Raw genomic sequence first — 26,169 nt, forward strand, 5'->3', positions numbered from 1 at the left:
ATTAAATTGTTACAGACATTCATTTGTGGTACCCAGTGGATGAATCTTATTGACTTTGGTGATCCCCTAACATTTCCTCAACATTTGTGTTTTTTATTGAAATACCTTAATATTGGATGGATTGCAGTGACATGTAAGTTCCCCAGAGGATGATTTGTAGCTTTGTTGATGAACATGGGAAGACTGTGGGTCAGTGGTTAGAAGGTCCGTCTTTCAATCAGATTTGGCGGTTCGATTCCCCGGCTCTGCTAGCCCTAGTCGATGTGTCCTTGAGCAAAACACTTAACCCTGAATGGCTGCCCGTAGCTGTTCTATGGTGTATGATTGTAAGTCACTTTGGATAAAAGTGTCAGCGTAATGTAATGACCTGACTTTGTATCTAGTACCATCGAGAGGTTAGTGATGCCTTAACATGTAATTAAGTACTGACAATCTTTTCCCCCTTCAGGATGATTTGTAATAACTGATTGAACCCTTAACTTTCTATCAAGTGCCTTATCAGGTCTAAATTATTATTTCTCAAACACTTTGTTAGGAACATACTCCAATACTTTCATTTTGATTACATTTAAATGTCATCAAAGATATTTTACACAGCATTGAATGGCCTCACTCTATGCCATGTATACAAATGTGTTTGTCTGTACACCTAGCCAGTCAATTGAAATGCATTTTGTACAAACAGAAATATTGGTCTGGTTTGTTTTTTTTCAGTAAAGGGGTTTTGAGTAAAGTCTATAAAGATATTATCATTTGATTTTTGTGGCCTAAAATTCCTTAGAATCTAAGGGAAAAGATAAGGAATTTTACTATTAAAACTATTTAAACTATTATAGTTTTCTTTTAATTTTATTTATGTGTCAATCTAATGCTTAGATAGACACATAATTAAGAAAACGTAATGCAATCTGTGAGGGGTCATGAGATTAATAAAGGGATAGGGAAGAAAACATACATACATTTTGCTGGACTAAATTACGTTTTTATTACGAATTTTATTCAAATTAAACACGAATAAGGAGAATTGTAAGCGAATGGCTCACTTTGGTTAGAGTGGATTGGAGCGTTGTGCTATGCATATTCTAGCCACCAGAGAGCAGTAGAGCACTGGTTACATAATCAGATATGAAATGAAGAGTATGATAATGCTTTTTCAGATCGTGTAATCTGTAGGTGCACTTTATATCTGAACATCTGACCACCTGTCTGAGTGATTGGATTTTTATCATTTCGGATATCGGTTTTGATTGACTCTCAACGCTGCCATATTTGTCTGGTTCCATGTCGGATTAGGTTGTTGTAATTTGGATAGAATATTAGAAAGAGAAGATCCAGAATATAAAGACAGAGCAGGATTAAACGGACCAGACTGACATACAAAGCTCCACTTTCCTCTCTGCCATTCACTTCAGATTATTTTTCTGGCACTTTTCTCTCATTTCTCCCCTTTTGCTTCATCTATTTTATATGAAGTTGGCTGAGTGAACTCAAAGTGACAAAGAAACAGGAACGGAAAAAAAGAGGAAGAATTAAGGAAGGAAAAGTGTCATTACGTGCATCCTGTGTACATTTCACTAAATAGTTTTACAGTCAGTGATACCAAATAATAGGATGTCAGTGAATTAATGTGTAAAATGAGGGGATTTGAGAGGATCTTGTAAGGGCCTGGACACAAAATATTATTCTGGTTTTCTATATGCTGGAGGGGAGGATGGTCTGAGGGCCTTTTCTTGGTTTCCTTACCTCATATTTTTATTACATTTTAGCCTGCAAGATCTATTGAAAAAAAAACATGTACAAATCATAATAATCAACTCGACACACACAGAATACACAGCATCGTTATGGATTTAAATGATTGCACAGTATCTCTCTCCCAGAAGTAATCAATAAAGGACAAACAATTAAATATAAATAAATATGGCAAGTTAGAAAATAAAAAAATAGACCCATTCCATTAAGAAATTATTTGAAATGTCAATTAACTTTGCTTTGACTCATAACTTACTTATGATGAAATTAGTAAAACTTCAATACTGACAGCGAAGTGTTGGAGCCTTTTCAGGGAGGATCTAATACTAATATTAAGAACTCAATGGAGGGTCTTGCTTTTTTAAAAAGTAAAACATAATAGTCACCTTCTTTCTCACGCCGATCATTTTTGTACAGTCCCTAAATTATTTTGCGATGACTTTATGTAGCGGTAAGGATGAGGCCAACTGACTTATACGAGACAAATGAATAATCCCAACATTTCTTGGTGTAACTCATATAATATCTCTGAGATGCAGTAAGGAAAACAGACACTTGACTACAGAAAAGACAGAATCACAGAGGGAAGGATACAAATAATGGAACAGCAGGAGAACGGTTGACATTGACAAGGATAGAGGCAGATAGTTATATAAAGTGCTTTAAAAAGCAGTTGGTATAGAAATAATAATAAACAAATACAGAGAGATTGGGTGGAGTGAGGGATGGTAAGTATTGCTTTAAAGGATTTAATGCGCCGCTACAGCACTTATTGCTGACAGATGCTGACTATGCTGACTAGAGAATTAAAGCCTGTTACATGTCAGTGATTTTCTTTTAAACATCATACACTAAAGTATACACTCATCAAACACACATACAAAAAAGATGAATTGGCATTTGAAATAGATATAGATAATAATTAAATATATGTGTGCGTGTGTGTGTGTGTGTGTGTGTGTGTGTGTGTGTGTGTGCGTGTGTGTGTGTGTGTGTGTGTGTGTGTGTGTGTGTATGCAGGGCATGCATATATGTCTTGCATGTATCATTTTGTTGCTAATTCAACCAAAGAGATCAAACAAAGCACCACTTCAAAACTATCCCTTTAAGTGGAGGTAAAGATGTGGAAAAAAACAACAATATATTCTAAACACACTGATACAAGATCACTGAAGGAAAGTATTATACTTACCTTTGGGCTCCAAAGAAAGATTTGCTTTGCTTTCAAGTTTGTAAAATAAATTCCAATACGAAGGATGTTCCTTACCATCAGATGCAGCTGCATACTGAGAATTGTTAATACGGTTTCAAAGGAAGTGGGAGTTAAATTGTATTTCCCCGATATTTGGTCTTACGATGTAATTCTGAAACTGTGACTTTCCTTGGTGTTAATAACTGGTTCACTGTAACAACTGGTGCATTTCCAACCATTGATTAATGAGTGTCCTTGTCATTATAGTTTTAAATAGCCATCCTTATCAAACTCAACATCGACAAATCTGAAATCATCATCACTCAACAAATCCCACAACAACTTCTCCCTCTGCATCGATGGCACTGTCCTGCTTCCACCCATATCCATAACCTTGGTGTCATCTTCGATCAAACCCTCTCCTTTTAAACACACCGTGCCAATCTCATTGGAAAAGAACACCTTACAGTTTTAACCATAACTATAACCCCGCCTTCCCCAAAAACATTGCCTGTTGTCACCCCTCCTCATCCAGAACTCAGCTGCCCGTCTGCTCCCACACCAGAGATCACATCACCCCAGTACTTCAAAAGATTCTCCTCATCACAAACAAAGCCCTTCACAACATCACCCCTTCATACCTCCTACACCAACACACTCCAACCCACAACCTCAGATCTGCCGACCCCAACCTCCGTACCCCCCCCTACTCTATCCAAGCATCGGTCCTGGGGGGACAGGGCCTTCTCCATGGCTGCCCCCTCCTTCTGGAACTCTCTCCTCCATCAACTCAGACATTCTACGTATCTCACTACTTTCAAAACTGCACTTAAAACTCATTTATTTAAATCTGCTTTTAATATGTGATGCTAGTTTAGCATGTTTTTGTTTTGTTTCTTACTGTTCTGTACTCTCTCTTGTGGACATTGTTATGTTTCTATTCTTTCTGTCTTTACCATTTCTAGTGCCTCTGGGTACCTTTTTAAAGTGCTATACAAACAAAATGTATTATTATATTTATTATTATTAATATTATTATTATCTTTCATATCCTGATGATTTAACCAGTAGAATGTGATGCCAATCTAAGTTGTAGAAGTTCAGATGTGAGTCTGTGGGACGTTTACCTTTATCTGGAACCACCAGGGGCATCCAAAACCCTGGCATTGAGCCTGCATGCACAATGCCAGGAACCTGAAACAAAAGCAGCTAATCAATTTTCCCTTTTACTATTGTGACCTGTTGAAATGTCTTCTGGGAAAAAATGCTTTTTGGGGGGGTTCTGTTGTGGGGATCTACATTGGATCATGTGCCAAACTAGCAGAACTAGTCCCGTCACTACAAGGTACCCGGTTCAAACCCCGCTCTCCCCATAGTTGCATGTCGAAGTGTCCTTGAGCAAAACACTGAACCGCCATTTGCTCCCAGGGTGCTTCACTCCAGCCCTCTGCTCTTTAATAACTAAGGATGGGTCAAATGCAGAGAATAATTTCCCCACGGGGATCAATAAAAGTGTACTTTTCTTTCTTTCTTTTCTTTTTAGCTGAAATCCTATTCACACTCTGTCACAATACTGTAGGTAATTACTCATCCTCTACATATCAAATTACCTGTGGTTTAATTTTAAATCCTATTTAATTTTCCATATACATGCTCCCACTAGCTCAAATCATCCAACATCACAATGTCTCTTTTCATTGCTACGCTGGCGCTACACAGATTTACCTTCCTGAAGACCGGATGTCCCAAGAAGCCTAGCTGTTATTTTAGACTTAATAACTGTAGGATGGCGCAACATTTTCTTCAACTCAATAACCCAAAATATAAATAGGAAATGTTGACCCCTTGTTGGCCAGCTCGCAGCCTTAGATCCTCAGGTGGGGCCCTTCTGTTCCAAAGTCAGGGCTGAAAACTAACTCTTACCTTAGTATCCTGCTTGTTGAGCTTTCTGTTGTTGTTATTATTGCCTTGCTTTTGCAGCTTCGCTTTTGCAGCACTTTGTAAACTTGTTTTTAAAGGTGTTATATAAATAAAGTTGTTATTATTAATCAGATAGACAGCCAGGTAGCCTCCAAGGTACCCTTTATAGTTTTAAGCTCCATTCACTTAGTACAATCTTCTTGAAACACTTCACCAAAACTGTTCCTGCCCTGTCATTTTACAAAGAGTAGATGTATTTTCATACTAAACCAAATCCAGCAAAAATAATGTTGGTATCATGCACTGTTGGCCATCATATTGTACATGTTGAAAGTGTTTTGTGTGTGCTTGTCCATGAACTACACAGGACCATATGGTAAATGTAATATACAATTGGTAGCACTATAAAGTGGATTGAGAACACATCAGCGTTGGAAAATCAGAGAGGAAAATAAATATGGGATTATTAGAGATGTCACATATATGGACAGAAAATAGTGTTAAAAGACTAGATCCATCCATCCATCCATCCATCCATCCATCCATCCATCCATCCATCCATCCATCCATCCATCCATCCATCCATCCATCCATCCATCCATCCATCCATCCATCCATTTTGGATGGGCGCTGGACATACAACCATTCACTCTCACACCTATGGGCAATTCAGAGATCAATTAACCTGCAGCATGTCTTTGGACTGTGGGAGGAAGCCGGAGAGAACCCACGCTGCCACGGGGAGAACATGCAAACTCCACACAGAAGGACCGCTCCGACCGGGGATTGAACCCACGGCCCTCTTGCTGTGAGGTGACAGTGCTAACCACTACACCACCGTGCAGCCCAAAAGACAAGATGTGTGCAACATTTATGTTATCCAAAGGCAGGAAAATAGACATGAATTAACATGATAAAGGAACACCACAAGTTTAAAAATACATACATGTTCTCCTTGTGCCTGAATGTGTGTGCCTGAATAGACAAGCATCTATGTGAGGTATATTTGCAGCGAGAAAAACCAAGAGAAGAGGTGGATAGAAGCTGACAGATGAAAAAGTGAGTGATTAATGCAGATACAGGGGGAGGGATAAGAGGAGGAGCTACAACCGTGGAAGATACGCCTCAGATTATCAACCAGTGTCAGAGGCTCTAGAGACAGTTAAAGAGGAAGAGTGGACAAGAGTGTGACAAGAGGAGAGAAGGAGAGAAAGAGGACGTCTCTGTGTGTACAAGCTGGACTGCAAAGATGACTGACGCAAAAAGCACATCATCCGTGGAGGTGTCAGAGGGGAAGTTAATTAAGAAGGTCAGTAGATGTACACACCAAAATATGCCTTTGTGGTATCCTAAGTCTTGCCATTGGTGCTCTTACAAACTCAATATGATATGTAGTGTCCCAGTGTTTGTCTTTTGAGGCCTGTCTGGAAAGGGCACCATATTCACTTTATTTGTTTGTACAAATATTATTATTTATTATTTTTTTCATCAAAAAGCAATAACACTGTGTGTAAGAACTGATCATTCTCACCACTTACATTGTTTTTCTGAGCTGGTACATGTACTGTATGTTCAATGTTAAATCGTATTTGTTTGAATGCAATCTCCCCTGCAGCAGGTGTGGGAGTGTGTGTGCTGTAAATCTAACTGCAGCTTCTTTACTTCAACTTTTTATAATACGATACTTTCCAGGAATTAAATCTCAAAGTGTGCAAAGAGTTAAATATATTTATATATAATTGATATTAGTTCATTCACAATATTTCAACCTTTTTGTTCATCCTCCGTTCTCCAGGGTTCCATCAAGAAGAAGATTGAATCGTTAAGGCGATGGAGTTCAGCTAGCATAAAGAGGCATCCAAAGCCCAAGGCCAAGAGCATGAGTCTATCTTCCCCCGTGGGAGACCCGGAAGACATCTGGCTGCAAGACGGAGAGAGGAGAAAGCTGCGACCCATCGTTGACTCAGTCTTCGGACAGGTAGGACACTGAACTGGAGATTACAGGCACCTCAGGTGTCTCACTTGGCATTGTGGACGTGTATGATTGACACACGTCCACTATGTGGAAAATTTCCTGTTGAGTGCTGCCTAAAAATTAGGCATCTACGAAGCCTGATAAACTGCTAATTATTAAATAAATGAATGAAATTCCTGAGTCTCTTAAGAGGAGAGTGAGTGAGAACCGCCTGTGAACAAAGATTTCCAAGTTATCAAACTGTTACTTAATTTAAAGGTACCCTGTGGAGTTGTTGACCACTAGTAGTGATATGGAGACATGTTTAGATAAGTGGGTGCCCATTTTGTTGGGCGAACACCTTAGACTGTATATGGGGAAGTGGACGTAGTCGCCGTGACCTCACCTATTGGTCTATGGAATGCTTTTTGAGACCCCAGGTTTGGCATTTTGGCCGTCATCTTTTTTTCTTGCAAACAGAAGTGACACAAGAGGGTGAAGCTCAGTAAAAATCAAATGCTGAAAAAGAAACTTTTAGGAGATAAAAATATCTCAATTCACTTTTACGAACTGAAAACATACGGTGAAATAGTTAAAGTTGTAAAAAGAAAATGTGGACAACAGCCAGGGAAGACAACGTCGTGGTCGCAACCTGTCTATCACAACCTGTTTTGTAACAAGTTTAAGGCACATCTGCATTGGCATCACTTTTCAGACTCAGGGGTTGCTGCCTGGCGCTCATATTTGAGTCAACACATAGCCCAGCTACCAGTTTCACGCTGATCCACTTTTTAGCCCATTTCAGCATGCAGCTCCTTATGGAAAATCGTTTAACTTTAGCCACAACCTAAACTAGCAAGCAGCTGATGAAATCTCCCAGCAACAGTTGTCATGTCAGAAAGTAAAATCCAGAGTTGTTAAAATGATTTAAAGTGATCTGTTAAATGGAGCAATATGTTAACAGAGTCTGGGAAGTAGGGCGGCAGTCACTGAACTTCAAGTTTACAGAGTGTCATCATTTCATAGTTTGCATTGCTCAGATGAGTCCCCCATACACTCAGCAACAGATGGAGGAAAGGAGGAAGGGAGAGCTGGCTGGAGGATGGATGGATGTCATAAGGAAAGAGAGAAGAGATTGATTGCAATGTAAAGGGAGATTATAGCTTAAACGAGTGAGTCGGTTAGACGTACATCACTTAAACTACATCACTTGAGGCACCAGATTTAGTTCTGCTGACGAGCATAAATGTGTTTGACAGATACAGCACACCAAACTGTAAATGAATGGCTCAGTCACAGTGGACCTGAACCCAAATGCACGACTCGAGAGGCAAAGTTTCAAAATCAAAGTTTATTAAACTGGAAAAACAAACAAAAAACAAACATGAACAAAGTAGCAAAATAACAAGACCTGGCAAATGGCAAATGGCATGGAAATGGCTGGTTCTCTGGCAGAAAGGACAAGAGAACTGTCCCCAGACAAAGGGAGACGCAGACCATATATACACAGGGTGAGGGCACAGCTGGAAACAATCAGGGGCGAGGCAGCCAATCAGACCAGAGGAGAAACACACAGGGGAAGGAGCGAGTTGCCTGAAACGAGAGGAAAGTTAACTTTCAAAATAAAACAGGAAATCACGAGACAACATGGACACAAGACAAACTGATTAAATTAACTTAACAGCGTTTCTTGGACATGACAACCACTGAATTGATATTGTTGCACAAAATGCACTTTTGCCCACTGATTTCTCTCACAGAGTGTGTCACATGTTTGTATTGGTGGAATTCCAGATCTCTCATTCAATCTTTGATTACTAATTATTACCACGTACATACATTTTTTTTATAAATGTATATTATGTTCTTAAACTTCTAAGAATTGTCCTCTAAGAATTTTAGAGTTTAAAAATAAAATTCATATCTAGAAAACAGATTTCAGGAACTGTTTTTATTGCAGTCTTTGACAGAAAACATATCAAGTTACAGAACTCTACTGTTAAATTTTTGTATTTGTAGCCAATGCATACAATGCAATGAGAACAAAAAACACGACAGCTTTAGTCGACAGATTTAAAAGCGGGTTAGTGCCACCATTACCACGGTGGCACTCTTAGCAGCAACAGTTTAGTCCTATACTCCTGGATAGAGATAAAGAACACTCTGTGACTTTCTATCCCTTCCTCCTAATTTTGTAGAGGACCTCTGAGAACGTTTCGGTCACATTTAAATGCATAAACAAAATCTGGACAGGTGCGTGAGCCATTATCCTCCTTTTGGGAATGTGTAAATCGGCAAGAATGAGATTAGGGAATGTGGGACAATCAAGTCATATGTGGTTGCACTCTGTAAAATGATGCCAGGTTTAATTGAAATTCTCCGCTGACTGTACCACCACTTGTTTATTTAATGAACTATTCTATCTGGGATTTTGATCTAAGTGAAGGTCAGTTAACCGCGAAACAAGCTGAAAGATGCTAAAACACTTTGTAGAGCTAAAGGAAACTGCAAAGTTGAGTGATATTCATCAGTTCATCACTACGAATGACCACTTAGGCCTATAAGGTGTTTTCATTTATTCATCCATTACCCTCTTAACCATTAGCATTATCTTTTGAAATATAGTGCTTTTGTTACATTTAATACAAATACAGTGTCTGTGTGTATGTAAACAGAGCTGATATTCCGAATGCCATTTGTCTTTTTCCGTCATTATTCAACAGTTGAATGTGGTGTTGTTTCTCCTAAATGTGGATCTGGCAAGTTATTGTGGTCTTTATCTGTCGGTGTGGCAAGTCGAACCAATCTTACCCCAGCAGGGCTCAGCTCAATTCACCTCAGCTTGATCACACGTCCTGCAACTCACCTCACAGATGTCTTAGCAGATATACTGTGTTCATTCATTTGCCAGTGAGATCAGCAGATGTTCAAGGTCAGACGGCATTGTTCGATGTGTACAGACGTTACGGAGTAAACGGATAAAGACTGAATGAGAGGGTGAGCACTTCATATGTCTGACGTCAAACAGATTCAGTTTACTACACGTACATAGAATTATTATTATTTGTTTTCTAAGCACTGGGATTATGGTAAATACTACTGTGGTAGATGCAAGTTGTAACAGTCGGGTGAAACGGATACTGTCTGTGCAGGCAGTAACTTGTTTATAGCCACAATCTGATGATGTCTGCACAGCTGCCCTCGGAGTATCTGCAAATGTGTATTTGTAGGCCTCATTTGAACTGATCTAAGTATTTGCGATAAATGTGTGTTTGTGTGTCAACATGCATAGATAGACATGCTATCTCAGCCAAAATGTTTCACCTGACCTACACCAACATCCTGTCCTTGTCTTTCAGGCATCTGGTGTACTTACTGTTGTCGATACATACAGCACACATTCTCACCCAGCTGCTCTGTTTTGGGTTTTATAGCTGAAAAGCTTTGTGTTCACACAGGGCTGTTGATTGAGGCGGGCTGTTGGTGCTTCTTTATTTTTTTACACTGATCAAGACAAAAACTATTTACACAGAAACTATTTTACTTTCTGTGTACATCTGCTTTGAATGCACGTGCCTACTTGTTATGTTTCCCTTTGTATTTGTAAAAAAAGACTCAGATTAAATTAATCTGAAGCTTTCCTTGTATGCCTGTAAATAATGGGAAACAATGCAGAAATAAATACAAAAAACGTTACAGCACTGAGGCTTCCATTCCTAATCTGGTGACTGTCCAGCTGGATCAGTGGGCTAAGGCACATACTATTATATAACCGAGACACTGTGGATCCAAATCCTTTGTTTCAAATCATCTCGTCAATCTCTGTCCTCTCTACTTAATAGATGTTCAGCGTATTTATTTGTTTTATTCCCCCAAGTCCACAGAAAGGTCACACTGCAGGCTCAGTTGGAGAATCACATCTGTGAAGCTGCTTGAGATTCAGTGATTGTGCAATCCGTCTATGAAAACAGGTTATCCCAATAAACATCTCACTACTCATTACTCCACGCTGCTATATCTCTCGTCTCCCTTTCTGCTTAGTGACCCATCGAAAATGCACACATTTTCCTGTAACTAAAATGGATAGCCTTTTTCAATAGCAGGGCAGGAGGCTGACATCTGGTGGTGGTGCATTCAGCTGAGTGCCAGTTCGTTGTAACAGCAAACTGAGCTTTGCTGCACTCTGCCGGTGAAACATTGGCAGTGTAAAGTATCGGGAAAGTCGCTCAAGGATAAATGTCTGTATCCTGCAAACGCACCTTATTAATTAAAAGTAAATTGTGTGTAGAGGCCATATCCCAAGTTGAGTTGATAGTAAATGTTAAATGTTAAATGGACCTGTACTTGTATCGTGCTTTTCTAGTCTTCTGAGCACTCAAAGTGCTTTAACACTACATGACATCATTCACCCATTCATACACTGAGGGAGGAGCTAAGGTTCCACCTGCACATCAGCAGTAACTAACATTCATACAACATTCACACACTGTAGGCACAGCTATGGGAGCAATTTTGGGGTTAAGTGTCTTGCCCACGGACACATCGACATGTGTGTACCTGCCCAGTTAATATTGAAGCATTAAATCTGCACTGAAAAGGAGGCTGCAGTATTTAATGAAATGTAGAAGTAATAATATGTAGGGAAATATAAAAAGGTGAATCTCAGGAAACAGATGAACGGTCACATAGAAAGATATGGGAAAATAGAGAGACACCAAAAATGTGTTAGTTCTCCTAAATTGACCACAGAGGATTAGGGCTGCAGGCTCTCAGCGTGGCCTTACACATACTGTTTGGCACACATAAGCATAACATGACCAGCATACAAATGTGTATTAGAGGGAGGTATGAAGTTACATTTCATGAGCTCACGTGTATCTAAGCCTGGTGCAGTGGTTGCAAAGCAGCTGGGCAGTAATAAACAACATGCCTTGATAAACTGTACTTAAGTATAAGATAACAAGTATTTAGGGAAGAGTTTAGTTTTTCTTCTCCAGTTTTTGGTATTTAATTTCAGGAGGTAAAGGTTATGAAAGATATGAACAAATAACAAAAGAAGTCTTGTACGATTACATTTTTAATTTGACCTAAAATGACCTAAAAATTGGATAGTCAAGATATCTTTAGAAGTTCCTGAAAAGTAGAAATATTTGAAATATGATTTTTACCAGAAGAAACACGTATTTATCTTTTATTCATCATGTTAAAGCCAATGTGTGCATGATATGAAACCGTCCCACTAACCTACTGACCTACCACTCCAGAATGAATGGGCTAAAAGCAACATACTGCACCAATGTTCACCAGAATGACCTTTCTATATCTCTCTCTCTATATATATATATATATATATATATAAAGTTTATGTTTGACAAAGATAGCCAAGAGTGACCTACCATTCAGCTGTTGGCTCAATATGATCAGAAGTAAGTAGAAAGAAATATTACTATTCACATGGTCCTTTTTTTGTACATTTTACAAAAAAAGAGTTTGAATTCTACATTTACGCATTACACATATTGTAGTTATTTTATGGCTCATTCTAATACATTTAAAGACTACATGTAACGGTTTCAAACAAAAAAACTGAATTTATTACATTTAAATGAAAAATGTATATAGATATATAGCTATATATATATATATATATATATATATATATAAATTCTAATATATGTATAATACATTTACATTTTATAAATGTAATACTTAAATAAAATATATCTCCAGCACGCTCTCCTCCCAGCATAGTAGTCTCCTATCGGCAGGGAGAGGGGCGTGCTAGCTAATGGTCCCTGTCTTATATTTGAGGCATATCTCAAAATATAGGTGTGTTCTCTCCAGTGTTGTGTTTGTTTCCATGTTGCTGAACTGAATTGGAAGTACATTGATCTGTTTTTTACTTTAGAGTAGTATAAATATTATTTTATTCCACCCTTGTCAAGCCTCTACTCCCGTCACCTGTCAACATAACTCTTTCCCTCTAATCTAAAATGCCAGGGATTAAATAGGCAGCCAACTCTCCATCCATAATTCTATTATCCCCCCCAACCTTCTCTCTCTGCCAGACTAGTCATTTTGAGACCATAAGCATGATGTTTGGGAGACAGAGAGAGGAAGGTGGGTGGGATGGATTAGTTTAAGTTGGTCCAAATTCAAGGGATCACCCGTGGCGAGAGGGGCCGAAGGATAAATGGGTGGGGAAAAGTATGTGTTTGTGTGAGAGAGAGGCAGAGAGAGATAGAAAGGGAGGGAGAATATGGTCGAGTCATGAAATCAGAGCCAATATCTGGCAGCAGGAGGTTGTTTCAGCCCAGATATGACCCAGCTCTCCAACCCCACCCCGTCAATCTCCAGCACCCTGCTGCTATTCCATAATATCACACTACACGTCTCAAAGCTCATCATGACAGCCTCCAACAACCTAGAGGAGTTTAGGATTTAATGCAAAATCATATGCCTACCTTGCCTCTCACTTGACTTTTGATCTTGGATTTTAGCACGTGCACTGACAGGGATCCTTTTTCACTTTTAGGAGTAGTGGTGCAAGTGGAAAAATCTGCCGACGTTGCCCCATGGAATGCACTGGATTAAGTATGGATTTTGGACTTTTATGTGGCAATTGAACAGAGAGGGAGAGAAACAGGAAGGGAAATAGGGGAGAAGTTTGGGGACAGGAGGAGGGTTAGACAAGAAGAAGAGGGCAGGGAGATGGGAAACATAAACAAGGCTTCTAAAAAGAACAGTAAAAGGAAGAAGGTAAGGATTCATTTAATTACTTTGAGCTGAAAGAAACCTATTTATCAACAACTTTGAACTGATAGATATGTAAGATAATGCTTTTGATACATCTGACAATATCCGAGCTACATTTGAGCTGTAAACTATTGTTTTCAGACACAACAGCCATATTCAAATTAATTTTGTTTCTAATAAATCTATATTTTAATACAATGAATTTAATTTAATTTGACTTCTGACTGTCATAACAGTAAACATGTAGGTGTGAATCTGCCAGTTTAATTGAAAAGGAATTGAAGTGTTAATTTGATCTGGGTCCTAACTTAGTTCGTTCATCTCCTCTAAGGGGGAGTTGCCCATAGAACGAAGCGGCGCCCCATTAACTGCCACCATGCTGGGGGGCCTGGGTGGTGCAGGTGAGGTGGACACGGATGATGAGGAAGAGGGAGGGAACGAGCGGGACTTTGATGAGCCCCTTTGCGCTCTGGTTGAGAACTGCACCATGCTGCACAACTTAGTGGGGCCTGCTTGTATCTTCCTCAGACAGGGCTTCGCACAGAGCCAGCTTGTATGTATGATATTCACACACACACACACATGCACACACTGTACAGAATTATGAAAGCCAAATTCTCTCATACATCTCTTTACCATCCATTTTCACAGTGCCTGTACAAGGGAAGGTGAAGTTGTGGCCATATATCAGTGCAGCGTGACATCATCACAATCTTTCCATTCCATAATAATTTCACCCTGTGAGTGTCAACCCCCATCAATCCTATATACCACCATATGAGCACATTTATGTGCACAAGAGTTTATGTGATTTATCTGGGGGCTGGACAAACGGGATCTTCCGGTTCAATGTTTGAACCTTTTTCAACCAGAAATAATTTAAATACTATGTTTTTCAAATGATGAAATCATCTTGGAACAAAGACAGAAAGAAAATAATTGTTGGAAGGGACTTCTTACACTGTACTGTACATAGGAGTTGCGAACTATAATAGGTATATAACAGATTGTACTATAATGACAAAGCAACTGGTGTCCAATTTGTCTAGATCATAAATTAATTTTCTTAACAGAGCTGTTGATATCATGTGTGCCTTTTATATCATTTGAATGTCATGTGAATACATGTCTTATTAAGAGACGGGTATATGGCAGGGATCAATAACTAATTTCCTTACTGCAGCGCTAATTGAAAAAGAGCCATTGGGATGGAAGTCACTCATCACAAGTGCTTCGCAAGCTTTAGGCACCTGACGTGAGGTATTGGAAGACCTTGAGTCTAAATCAAAATGTAACAAAAGTTACTCATCACAAGGACAAAATATAATTAATGTAGGATGAATTTTGATGTAATTTATATGACAATTATTTGACTGTATTTTGTAGTTGACCTCTGTGTGGGTTTGGTGAATGAATACATGTAATTCAATGGAAAAGGTAAACAGTCTTATTATAAACATAGACACTATTATTATAGACACTATTCTCATCTACTGAACAGACCCAATGAGTATATGTAATGTGAAAGGGGTTGATCAAAGACCCACCCACAGGGAATTATCTCCTTATTTCCCCTCAGCTATATGTTAGCTCCGCCGCAGCTCTATCGAGTGTTTCAGCATCTTTTAACTAATTATTTTGCCTTTACGGCCCGTAAACTGACTCTTTTGGTTCTCTGTCATCACTCTGATGAACTTAAATGGCAGACAGACTGACAGAGCTAACATCTAGCTGACCATAATGGAGCATTTAGCAGCTAAAGGGTCAGATATGTCAGAGGTCAGGAGTTAGTGGACACAAAGAACTGAGCTAAAAGGCTAGGGTACGCAGACCCGTGTGGACATGGGCAGATGATGATATTTACGGCATGCAGACAAAAGTACGAATTAGACTTGCATTTCTTGTTCTTGATAATGATCAGTGTTAGAAGTGTCTTGCATCAATCCAGAAACCCAGCAGTATCTTTTATGAGCCACCACAGTCCTGAACTTTCTGTTAATACTTACAGTCGTGGATTGATGAAAGAAAACAGGATTCCCGGATAGAGTACATAGATTAGTCTATGAGATGAATAGTGTGAAAACATGCGCCTGAACTTGGCTCCACCTGACAGTCACTCGTTTTAACCAATAAGCAAATTGGTACGTGGTGTGTTTGCTGCACATGCAGCCTGTGCAGGTGCGTTAATGTCCTTTAATCAAGTTCCGGCCGAATAGCAGTGCAGATGAAAAAAAATCTGCGGCAGATAGGGAAATGAAAAACCTTTAAGCTGTTGTGATTTGTAATACGATTTACAGCTGTAATCTCTATGCCACTGTTCTCTCCCCTGCATCCTCTAATCCAGGCCTGTGTTATTCCTGCGGCTGAGCATGAAAATAAACTGTATGTGTACGGCTGTAGCTCAAAGTGCTACTGTTTAAAGTCATTTCGAAAAACATTTTAGGTTCTAACTCTATTATGAAAGTGCTATTTTATCAGCTGTGTTGCATGTGTGTGCAAACAGACGTGCGCACCTTATTTCTGTGTATAGAAAGGGACTTTTTTATGATGCATTTTGAATGCTTTGCGTGGAGCATATGAATAGCAGGCCTAAGCTTCTCCACCAGAGATTGGACACAAGCTTGTGTAGCAGATTAACTAGAAAGGTTATTTGGGTCACTCAGATCAAAACCCAAATAATCCAGCAATAGGATGTCCTCTCATGCGATTGAACATGGAAAAAAAATGCTTCAGACAAGCAAAGGAACTTGAAAAGCTGAAGCCATTGTACATGTGTGTAGGAGAAACAGAACAAGACACATGAGATTAAAAGTGTATGTTTTTACCTGACTGTCTGTGTTTCCTGTCTTCTATCTGCACCACCGCAGGACAGAGATCTACGACCAGAGGAAATGGAAGGTAGGTACGGAGATATTAAAAGCCTAATCCAAATTCCTCAATCCTTCTCTCACTCCGTCGTCATCATTCCCTTTTCACCTTCTTCCTTTCAAACCTCAAACTTCTGTTGTGCTTAACTGGAGAGGTCAAATTTCCAGACTTGGACCACCAATTGAATGTCAGCATGTGAACCAGCAGAGATTTCTTTTTTTGAACTGTGTAAGATCAAAGTATAGGATTAGTATTCAAAGACAAAATATAATATAGATAATTTAATTTAATTTAAGCCTCATATTCCTCAGGTCTGGTGCACACTAGCACACTCTGCATTCAAAGGAACAAATAATCATTATTATTTTAGGGTGTCAGGTTGTGGAAAATTTTGGAAATTATTACCGGGTTTTTCATTCTTTTTTTTTTGGTAATAATGTAGTTAAAACTGTACAGTGATTTTCACATTGTCTTACAAAAACATAACCATCAGATCAATTAGAAAGATGAGACAATCATGTAAATATTCTACACATACAGGGCTTTTACATAAGAATTATATAGTATACACTTAGAACTGCAATATCTCTGTATTTCTCGCACTCAATTTCCTGTTCTTCACACATCTTCCCTGCAGAGCTGCGTGAGGCCTTCAGGGAGTTTGACAAAGACAAGGATGGCTTCATCAGCTGTAAGGACCTGGGTGAATGCATGAGGACTATGGGATACATGCCGACAGAGATGGAATTGATAGAACTCAGCCAGCAGATCTGTGAGTAATCTGTAATTATTAACCTATTGATCTGGTCATTAAATTGCTTGCTTGTTAAAGACACAACAAAGATCAGTGTCTTCGTACTTATTTTCCTCCGTGTTTAGGTGGCGGCAGAGTGGATTTTGAGGACTTTGTTGAATTGATGGGTCCCAAGATGCTCGCTGAGACTGCAGACATGATTGGAGTCAAGGAGCTGAGAGATGCCTTCAAAGAGGTAGGCAGTATACTTTGTTAATTTACAGCCAAATAGACCACCCCCTTTCCCCAACTTTCATTTCTGATGCAGTTATTTTGATATGCTTTCTCAAACTCATCGATTTTGTTTCCCAGTTTGACTCTGATGGCGATGGTCAGATCAGCCTTGCAGAGCTGAGGGAAGCCATGAAGAAACTAATGGGGGAGCAGCTAAACCACCGCGAGATGGATGAGATCCTGCGAGACGTTGACCTCAACGGGGATGGAGAGGTGGACTTTGAAGGTCAGTGATTGATACTTTAGGGAAGGAAACTGATGAGGAAAAACAAAAAGGTGGCAGTGTGAATTTCAATCAAGTTAATAGGTGGATGTTCAGGCTAAGGTAAAGTAAAAGAAGATTTTGGAAGAAAGAATATACTTAATGTTGACACTAAGCTTTTTCTTGACTAATAGTAACAACAAATCATTTCTTTCCACAGAGTTTGTGCGAATGATGTCTCGCTGATTCATCACCAAACCTCACCCAACTGCACTCAACACAACATGGACCAGACTGCACACTGTTAATGTTCTTGTAATTCTTCTTGATGTACAAAGACTTGTTGTTTGTTGTTTTCTGTTTTCTGTTACTTCCACCATTTCTCAAGTATAAGAGAATCCCTTTTAATGTGTCACTGTTGTGTGAATATATATTAACATGTAATGAGAGATTATAGAGTAAAGACTCAGCAACGTGATGGTTTTAACCAAAGCTTCTCTTTAGAGGTTAATTTAAACTTGGATATAATTGAACTGAGAATCCCAAACCAGCAACAAGTGTGTGTGTGTGTGTGTGTGTGTGTGTGTGTGTGTGTGTGTGTGTGTGTGTGTGTGTGTTAGGGATAGGATTAACTCTAACCCTAAATGTAGGCGTTGTGTGGCCACTGATTTCCGAGAGTTATTTTATTTTATGTGAGCTGACACATTAAATATGCAGTTTCCTACATTACCTGACTTGCATCTAGAGTTTGTTTGAACTAAGTAATAACTCATTAAAATGAGGATTTGTTTTCACAACATCTTAAATTCTAACTTCAATTCAACCGTTAGGAATGTGATTGTGTGATATTATTGTAGGGTAGATAGTAAAAGTGAAATGAGATTATATATATATATATATATATATATATATATATACACCTTTATTGTACAAACATAATTCATAGCAATTATTTTTACCATGATATTCAGCCAATGCTGGCAAATAAAATTATTGCAGATGCTGTAATTTTCAGTGTCCAAAATCTTTTTGATAGATATTTGATAACAGGTACCGGGTGGATTTTTGGTGTCTGCTACACATCTATACAAATTATGTCCTGTTTTCCTACTCGGATGGAAATGAATCGACAGACTGTCTCAAAGTACATGTTTATTTTTTGCACTCATATATACATAATGGATGTTTTATTTGTACAGTCTTGGATAGGTCAGATCTTTAAAAAAATGCATTGTAGATAAACAAAAAAGGGACTCAGATTGATAATAAACTAGTTTTTATTGACCAAATACATTTCCTGTATTATTTGTTCCTCAAAAAGTAACTTGATTGCTTTTTAGTGATGACATTTAAACTTGCTTCCCTGAAATTATTCATCTTCCCCTTCTGTGTTCACATCAATTTTCTGTATCATAAACACTTCCAGGATCTATCGAATTGCCGATACAACTGTGTCAGATCACCTCTTTCCTGGCGCTTTTTAAGTCTCTTTTCAATGCATTTGCCGTCTCACTGTAGTCAACACAGAAATGAGCCATTGGAGGAGTCCTGTGCCAAACCAGAGGAATGTACAAGCTGCGAGTGTCGATCAAACTCCATCACATCTGAAATCGTAGTGATGTTGGCCGTCTTCATCCCACTGTACTTCTTGATCATTTCATTGAGCTGTTCCACCAACTCTTTACCTCTCTTCTTCCTTGATACAGTAGACATGTCCGACAAGGTTGGTATCCACGAAATGACTTTTTTTATTATTTTATTTTATTTTTTCATTTATTTTGCAGGGACAATGCACACTAATCAACAGTAGGACTGTAAGTGAGCCAGAGTTAGCCAGAGAGGTTAATTTCCATCTGCTGTCCTTGGCCAGATGTTTGTAAGGTCTAAAATAACAAAATCTCAAAATAAAATGGAAATAAAATTCATAGACAAACTGACAACAACATATAAACAAAACCAATACACAGCAACATTTCAGGGGGCTTAGTGAATATATTATATTATATATAATAATATAATATTGGCTTATTACTGACATCCTTCAATCTCAGGAAACCACATACATCACAATCTCTAAGATGTCTTCCTCTCTGGAGTTGTCCCTGGAAAGTCCCACAGCAAGGTTCGCTACTTCCTTATCACGTGCATGCCTGTGATCGTCTTGAACCATATCTGATGCGGTTTCAGACCATGTGTCGATGATCATGATGCAGTCGCACTCTTTTGTTGACATTGATCAGCAGGAGGAATGTTCCTCTGGTGCATGTTCCTTTGCTGACAGCAAACCTAACTCTTGACATGCAGTTGAGCAGAGTTGATTGTTCAGTTCAGATGATCGCGATGACTTTGAGCTCCCTGTTGGAATCCGTAGTGTAGTGAAGCTCAGTAAGAACCTCAGTGATCCATTTCCTCCGGGATGTTTGCTGCATCTCCATCAACACGCTCTAGTTGGAAACCATCTAGCAGCATCTGAGCATGAAGTGCAGAGAGTTGTTACATGGTTTCTCTGACAACTGTATTCAGGCAGGTGTACTCCTTTTTTCCTGAGAGTGGGTAGCTGTAAGATTGTGCACGTGCACAATCTTACAGCTACCCACTCTCTCTCTCGGGAAACAGAAGAGCTTTAGGCAAAAGATCAAACAGATATTTACTTGTCAAAAGTAGTTCTGTGTCTTGGAGAAATCTCTAGTGTAGTACTTTTGAGGATATAGAGTTGCACTTCTGAGGTGATCACCCCATAAAGTGTAACATTGCAGCTGTCATCTCAAATTGTTGCCGTTTTTTTTTCTTTTAATTTCAAATACTAACTGTAGTCCTCAGTTTTCTGTTTGCCAACTTTTTTTAGTCTCCAGCACTTTTTCAGCCACGAAAGCGCTTTCCAGATGTTTCCCTGGAAAGGCAGTTGTTTGTCTTTGAATTTGGAGATGCGAGCAACTTGAACTGTGATTTTTACCATTCATCCACACTCTAGCATTTATCACTATCAATGTTCTAGCATATCGGCTATGCATCAGTCTTTTTCTTCTGGCTCACATTAGTTGTCTAAACTTAGTTTAATTTTCAAAATGGTGAGTGTTCCCCCTAATCAAAATGACCTTTGCTTTCACATCTTTTCCATCGAGATTCTTGAATTGATTAGCTGCTGATTCCACACAGAAGATGCAAACAGCTCCAAATGTCTGGCACAGAAATGAGAGTTGCTTTTCTAAGACGCTGATGTCTCCACTGAGGTTGCATCTGAGAATTGGACAATATCGTCCTCCCCAGGGGAATATTAGACTTAACTTTCCGAATGCGTGGTTGGAGAGTCGGAAGGTTCGAACAATTTTGCGCATGGACCAGCATCATCGTGAGTTCTCTTGTTTCATGATTGGGCTGCAGAAATTTTATGAGAATAAGAAAGGAATTAAAGGGAGCGGCAAAAAGCATGCTATATGGATGATTGGCATAAATGAGTTGTCTTTGTGTTGGGGACAAACGTAGAGCTGTCTGTCTGTGTGTGAAGCGCTGTGTGTGTGTGTGTGTGTGAAGCGCGATTAGCTGTGCATGAGAAACTGAGGGGAAGAAAATGCTAATGAGTAAGAACGGAGGTTTTGATAACTTGTAAGGACATATATTTTGTTTAATGTATTAAATATATATAATGAGCTTCTGGTGAGAAGACTTAAGATAATAAATGAGTTATTAAATATGCAAATGAGCTTCCTTAGAGAGAGGACATAGGATAACAAATAAGTTACTAAATACACAATGAGCTTCTTAAGAAGACTAATATATGAGCCCTGTTTTCTTTCTTTTATAAAGGGACGTAATGATGAAACTATGAGTCTCCAATTGGAGAAGTAAGACCCCTCCCCCCAACTGTCTCTGTTCATGTGAAGCTGTGTGTGTGTCGGGGTGCGGCTGCATGTGTGAAAGTGTCTCCTCCAAGGGGGGGGAGATTTTTAGTGGGACGTGTGACACAATTCTTTTGTCGCTTGAACTATTTGTTTTATTTGGTTTTCATTAAATTCTACAAAGTTTAGGTAGGGGTTTAATTTGGGAATTAAGTTTATGATGCTGTTTGGGAACCTAATGGTTTCATAAGAGGCTGAATAATTGCCTGTTTCTTTTCCCTTATTGATGGGACACATTTGAATCTGCTTTCATTTGTAAACTTATACGAATATTGATTGGGTTACATACATAAAGACTACATGCTGTAGTTAGTTAAAAGAAAAGTGGATAAATGAATACAGGGCTTGGCAACTGAAAGACCAGTTAATGTATTTAATTCATTAATGGCATATGATTGTTTGGTCTAAACTCTGCTGACAATTGCGGATGTCAGTTTTGTTGTTTGTGCGTGTTTTGGTCTGATTTGTGCTGTGTTGGAGAATCAATATTGTGACTGTCTGTCGATTGAGCTGGATATTGGATGATAATTAGGCGATGGTCCTACAGTGATTAGGATCACATTTGGTGACAGTCAGTCACTTGTGGGAGAGCATGATTTTTTGGTCAAATATTGTAAACGGGCTCTTGATCTGTTCGGCGTTAACAAATCAATTCCATTTTTGGCTAGGGCGAATTTGTGGGTTTAAATACATGAAGGACTGAATGAATTGATTAATTTGTTGTTTCATTGATTGATTTGATTAATTGATCTGATTAATTTGATTAATTTGATTAATTGATTAATTTGATTAATTTGATTAATTTGCTAATTGATGAATTGGTTGATGGGTTAATTGGTTAATTAAATAAATAAATAAAATAAAGAATAATAAAAAACAAGGGAGAAATAATCTGAATAGCTTTAAGTAGTTAAAATCGTACTTCTTAATTTACAAATAACGGAACATAAGGAAGCCGTTAAAATGGGGAAAAAGGACACTAAAAACCCAAAAGTAATTACTCCTGTTGATGTAGTACAGAAGAATAATCCTTTAATCAGAGGCATCGCAAACATTGCAAAAATATCGGAAAAATGGCATAAACGTTGGCCTGAAATTGACCAACCATGGCCAGTGGAGGGGACTCTTAACCCAGATGTAATAAAAATAATGCAGGTACTTGTATCCACATACAAGGCAAAGCAAAAGAAGGGAAAGAATGGGGAAAAACGCAAAGAAAAGAGGCAAGTGGAGCTTGGCATTCTCCAGTTGTTTGAAAATGAGGGACAGAAACTGATCAAAGCTGCTAATGACAAGAGAATTAAAGACGTAGAAGAAATGGGACGGAATGCAGAACAAACAGAAAAACTGTTGGCAGACACCAATTCATTCTACTCACACATGAACCCTGTGAAAAGACCGCCACCTTATGAGGTAGAGACGAAGTCTAAGAAAATCTATCCTCAGCTCCCAATGATTAGTCAGGAGGGTAGCTACAAAATCAGAGACAAGGAGGACAAAATAATAGAAACAGGACTAGCAGACACAACTATAATGATGTATCCAGATTCCAAAAGTAGGAAGAAAGCAAGTTGGGGAATTAGGATACAAAGGGCGGAGTCTAGAGACAATAGTGACCAAAGTGATCCAGAAGGGGCCATGGGAGGATATGACCCTGAGGTCAGGCGGATGCTGGCTAGAGCAGAAAAGAGAGGAGGTGATACCACTAATGACAGTGAGGATGAAGACAGCAATGAAGAGGGCACACGGAGGGAATTAAGAGAGGTCGAAGAAGGAATAGACCGATGCCTCTGTGACTTGAGTAAATCTAGTTTCCCAGAAAGACAAAGTTCACTGGAGAACCAGTTAGAGGAGTTGCTGATACGGAAGGAGGGGCTACAGAAAGAAGGCCTCATATCATCGGGCATGAAAAATAGATTGCGCTCTAGAACACAATCGACACCCAAGAGCATGTTTCCAGTGGTTATTCGAGGACAGAGTTTGGAGTATAAGCCTTGAGTACAGACATGTCAAACATACTTGAAAAATTACCTACTCTTCAGGATGGAGCACATCCTTGGATTTCAAAGTTAGAAGAGATTATGGTGGGAGAACAACCGGCCATTGGAGATATTAAGAGACTCTTGGCTAATCTCATTGGAGTTCATGCTATGGGAGAAATTCTACAGAAAGCTGGACTTAATCGATATGTGGGAACTGCTGTGAATGATGCAGAACTGTTTGCTGCAAGTAGAGGTCGAGTGTGCAGAGCGCTTAAAGACACATTTCCGACAAATGTACATCCTGACAATATTTTTATTGAACCACTGGGACAGGAAGAAAACCCGAGAGCCTATGTGTCGAGAGCTCATCAAGTGTGGAGAAATGTTACAGGAAATGACCCAGAGTTGAATCAAATGGAGCAGTCAATTTTGCGAGCCAGAGTACAGAAGGGGTTGCCCCTACCAGTGAGGAGTAAACTGGCAGAGGTGGTTGGTCTTGGAAGCATGGCAAAGGGTGTTTATACAGATCATATAGCCCACCAAGTGGAGCTGTTTAGGACAAAGGAACATGATCAGAAGGAACAGGACCAAGAGACCATCAGGAAACTTAGTCAAATACAACTGGTAGATAATAAAAGGATGGAGAAGAGAAATTGAACCAGAGATTGAAGGACTTTTGAAGGCAGGTGTTTTGGGGATAACACAGGATCCCCAGAACAACACACCTTTGTTGCCTGTAAAGAAACCAGATGAGTCATATCGCCTGACACATGATTTTAGAGCGGTGAATGAAGTGGTAGTTGATTTTCCAGCGGAAGTGCCGGATCTACATACTTTGTTAGCCCAAATTCCTCCAAATGCGACACATTTCACAGTGTTAGATTTATGTGGTGCGTTTTTCAGTATTGCACTTAGCATAGAAAGTCAAAGTTTATTTAGGTTCACGTACAATAGACAATCTTATGATTATGAGAGATTGCCACAAGGGTTCAAACATGGTCCTCACATTTACAACAAAATATTGAAGGATGATTTGGTTGGGATAGATCAGATATTAAAAAGTACTGTAATTCAAGATGTGGATGACATTGTCATTTGTTCACCAGATGAGGAGACATGTCACAAGGACTCATTTGGAAAAGTAACACAGACATCCAACGTGACATCTTCGACAGTTAAGGATGTGATTAATGTAACCCAGAAGCTAATGTTCAAAATAGAGCCTAGTGTGAACAGTAATAATGAGATTGTTGAAGTTAGAGAACAGATGATAGAAGAGAATTATGTAGATTCATCTGTAACAGCTCAGAGGACTATTTCAAACGTAGATAATAACTTTTCTGACTCTGATCAGACACCAGAATACATGACTGGTCAATATCATGCATTACAAAAGAGAGAAACTAAATGGAGGGCGTTCGGGTTTGATCCGTCAGTGTTACAGATTGCAGACCCTTGGGCAAGTAAGAACTTATGGTTCCAGCAATTAACTCATTCCGTAAGATCGGTTGTGAAATCGAATGGTCCATGTCTAGTAAAAATCCTAACGCCAAACTCATGGCCTTCAATTTTAGAGACTACACCAGAACCACTAACCGCTATTTGTCAAAGTTATGCACTATCATGGCTGTTGTATCAGCAGCAGTCAGCAAGAGATGCAATAATGGCTTTGTCAATACATCTGTTTAGGCCGAGATTTACTTGTTCTTGGTTGAAGGGATTATCATATGTAAATTTACTCGATCAACATGAAAATATCAGAACGGCGGTCCCGGAAATAATGGAAGTGTCAGCAGTTCGAGCTGATAGCTGTTTTTGTTCGAATACCACTTATGATGGACCGGGAATGTTTATGGGGATATCAGATTGTGATAAATATATGATGGACTTGGGTAAACGTGAACATTGGTCTGGTAATGATTCTTATGAAGTAACTTTTGATGTACCAGACAACAAAAAGGGTAAAACTTTAAGGGTGAAGGATCAACGCTTGCCTGGGAATGTGACTATAGGGAATTTCAAGGATGTTTGGTGGGTTTGTGATGATAAGGCATACATATTTCTACCATATGGGTGGACAGGATGCTGTTATATGGCAACATTGAAACTTCCATATGAGGTCCTTACTATCCAGAAGGGAAAAAGGCCAGATGGGGTCCAATCTAATGACGCTCCAAGAAGTAGGAAGAAACGGGAGATGGCACAATTTAACAATTTGGAATCATACCATTGGAGAGTGAGTATAGCAGAGAAGTGGGGAATAGGATTATTTCCATGGTATGGGGTGACATTCTTGGCAGATCACATCGATAACATTACCTACACCTTGCAGGGTTTTGCGAACGAAACCATAAGAGGGTTTGAATATTTGTCAAACACTCAGAGAAGCCACAGACTGACACTGCTAAAACATGACATGGCTCTTGACTATATTTTGGCCAAACAAGGTGGCCTTTGTGTGACTTTGAACTTAACAGGGGAGGCTTGCTACACTCTGATTCCTGATAATTCTGATAATATGACTAGTGTCGTAGATGCATTGAAGCTTATAAGAGATGCATTTGGCCCGTCGGAAAACGCTGGATGGTCTGCAAATGCTTGGTTGCAGGATAAATTAGGG

The 26,169-nt window shown here is 39.1% G+C and overlaps 1 protein-coding gene across 1 annotated transcript; it reads left to right on the top strand.

Moving 5' to 3' along the window:
• Nucleotides 1-6,047: 6,047 nt before the first annotated feature.
• On the top strand, nucleotides 6,048-18,510 carry cabp2a (calcium binding protein 2a). The gene is made up of 7 exons (XM_034537730.1): nucleotides 6,048-6,173; nucleotides 6,660-6,842; nucleotides 16,442-16,472; nucleotides 17,080-17,214; nucleotides 17,322-17,431; nucleotides 17,548-17,695; nucleotides 17,892-18,510. Exons 1-7 carry the CDS (start codon nucleotides 6,114-6,116, stop codon nucleotides 17,915-17,917), a joined length of 693 nt encoding a protein of 230 aa, XP_034393621.1. The 5' UTR covers nucleotides 6,048-6,113; the 3' UTR covers nucleotides 17,918-18,510.
• The last annotated feature ends 7,659 nt before the right edge of the window (nucleotides 18,511-26,169 follow it).

The sequence above is a fragment of the Cyclopterus lumpus genome, chromosome 1 (assembly GCF_009769545.1).
Source record: "Cyclopterus lumpus isolate fCycLum1 chromosome 1, fCycLum1.pri, whole genome shotgun sequence".
NCBI lineage: Eukaryota > Metazoa > Chordata > Actinopteri > Perciformes > Cyclopteridae > Cyclopterus > Cyclopterus lumpus.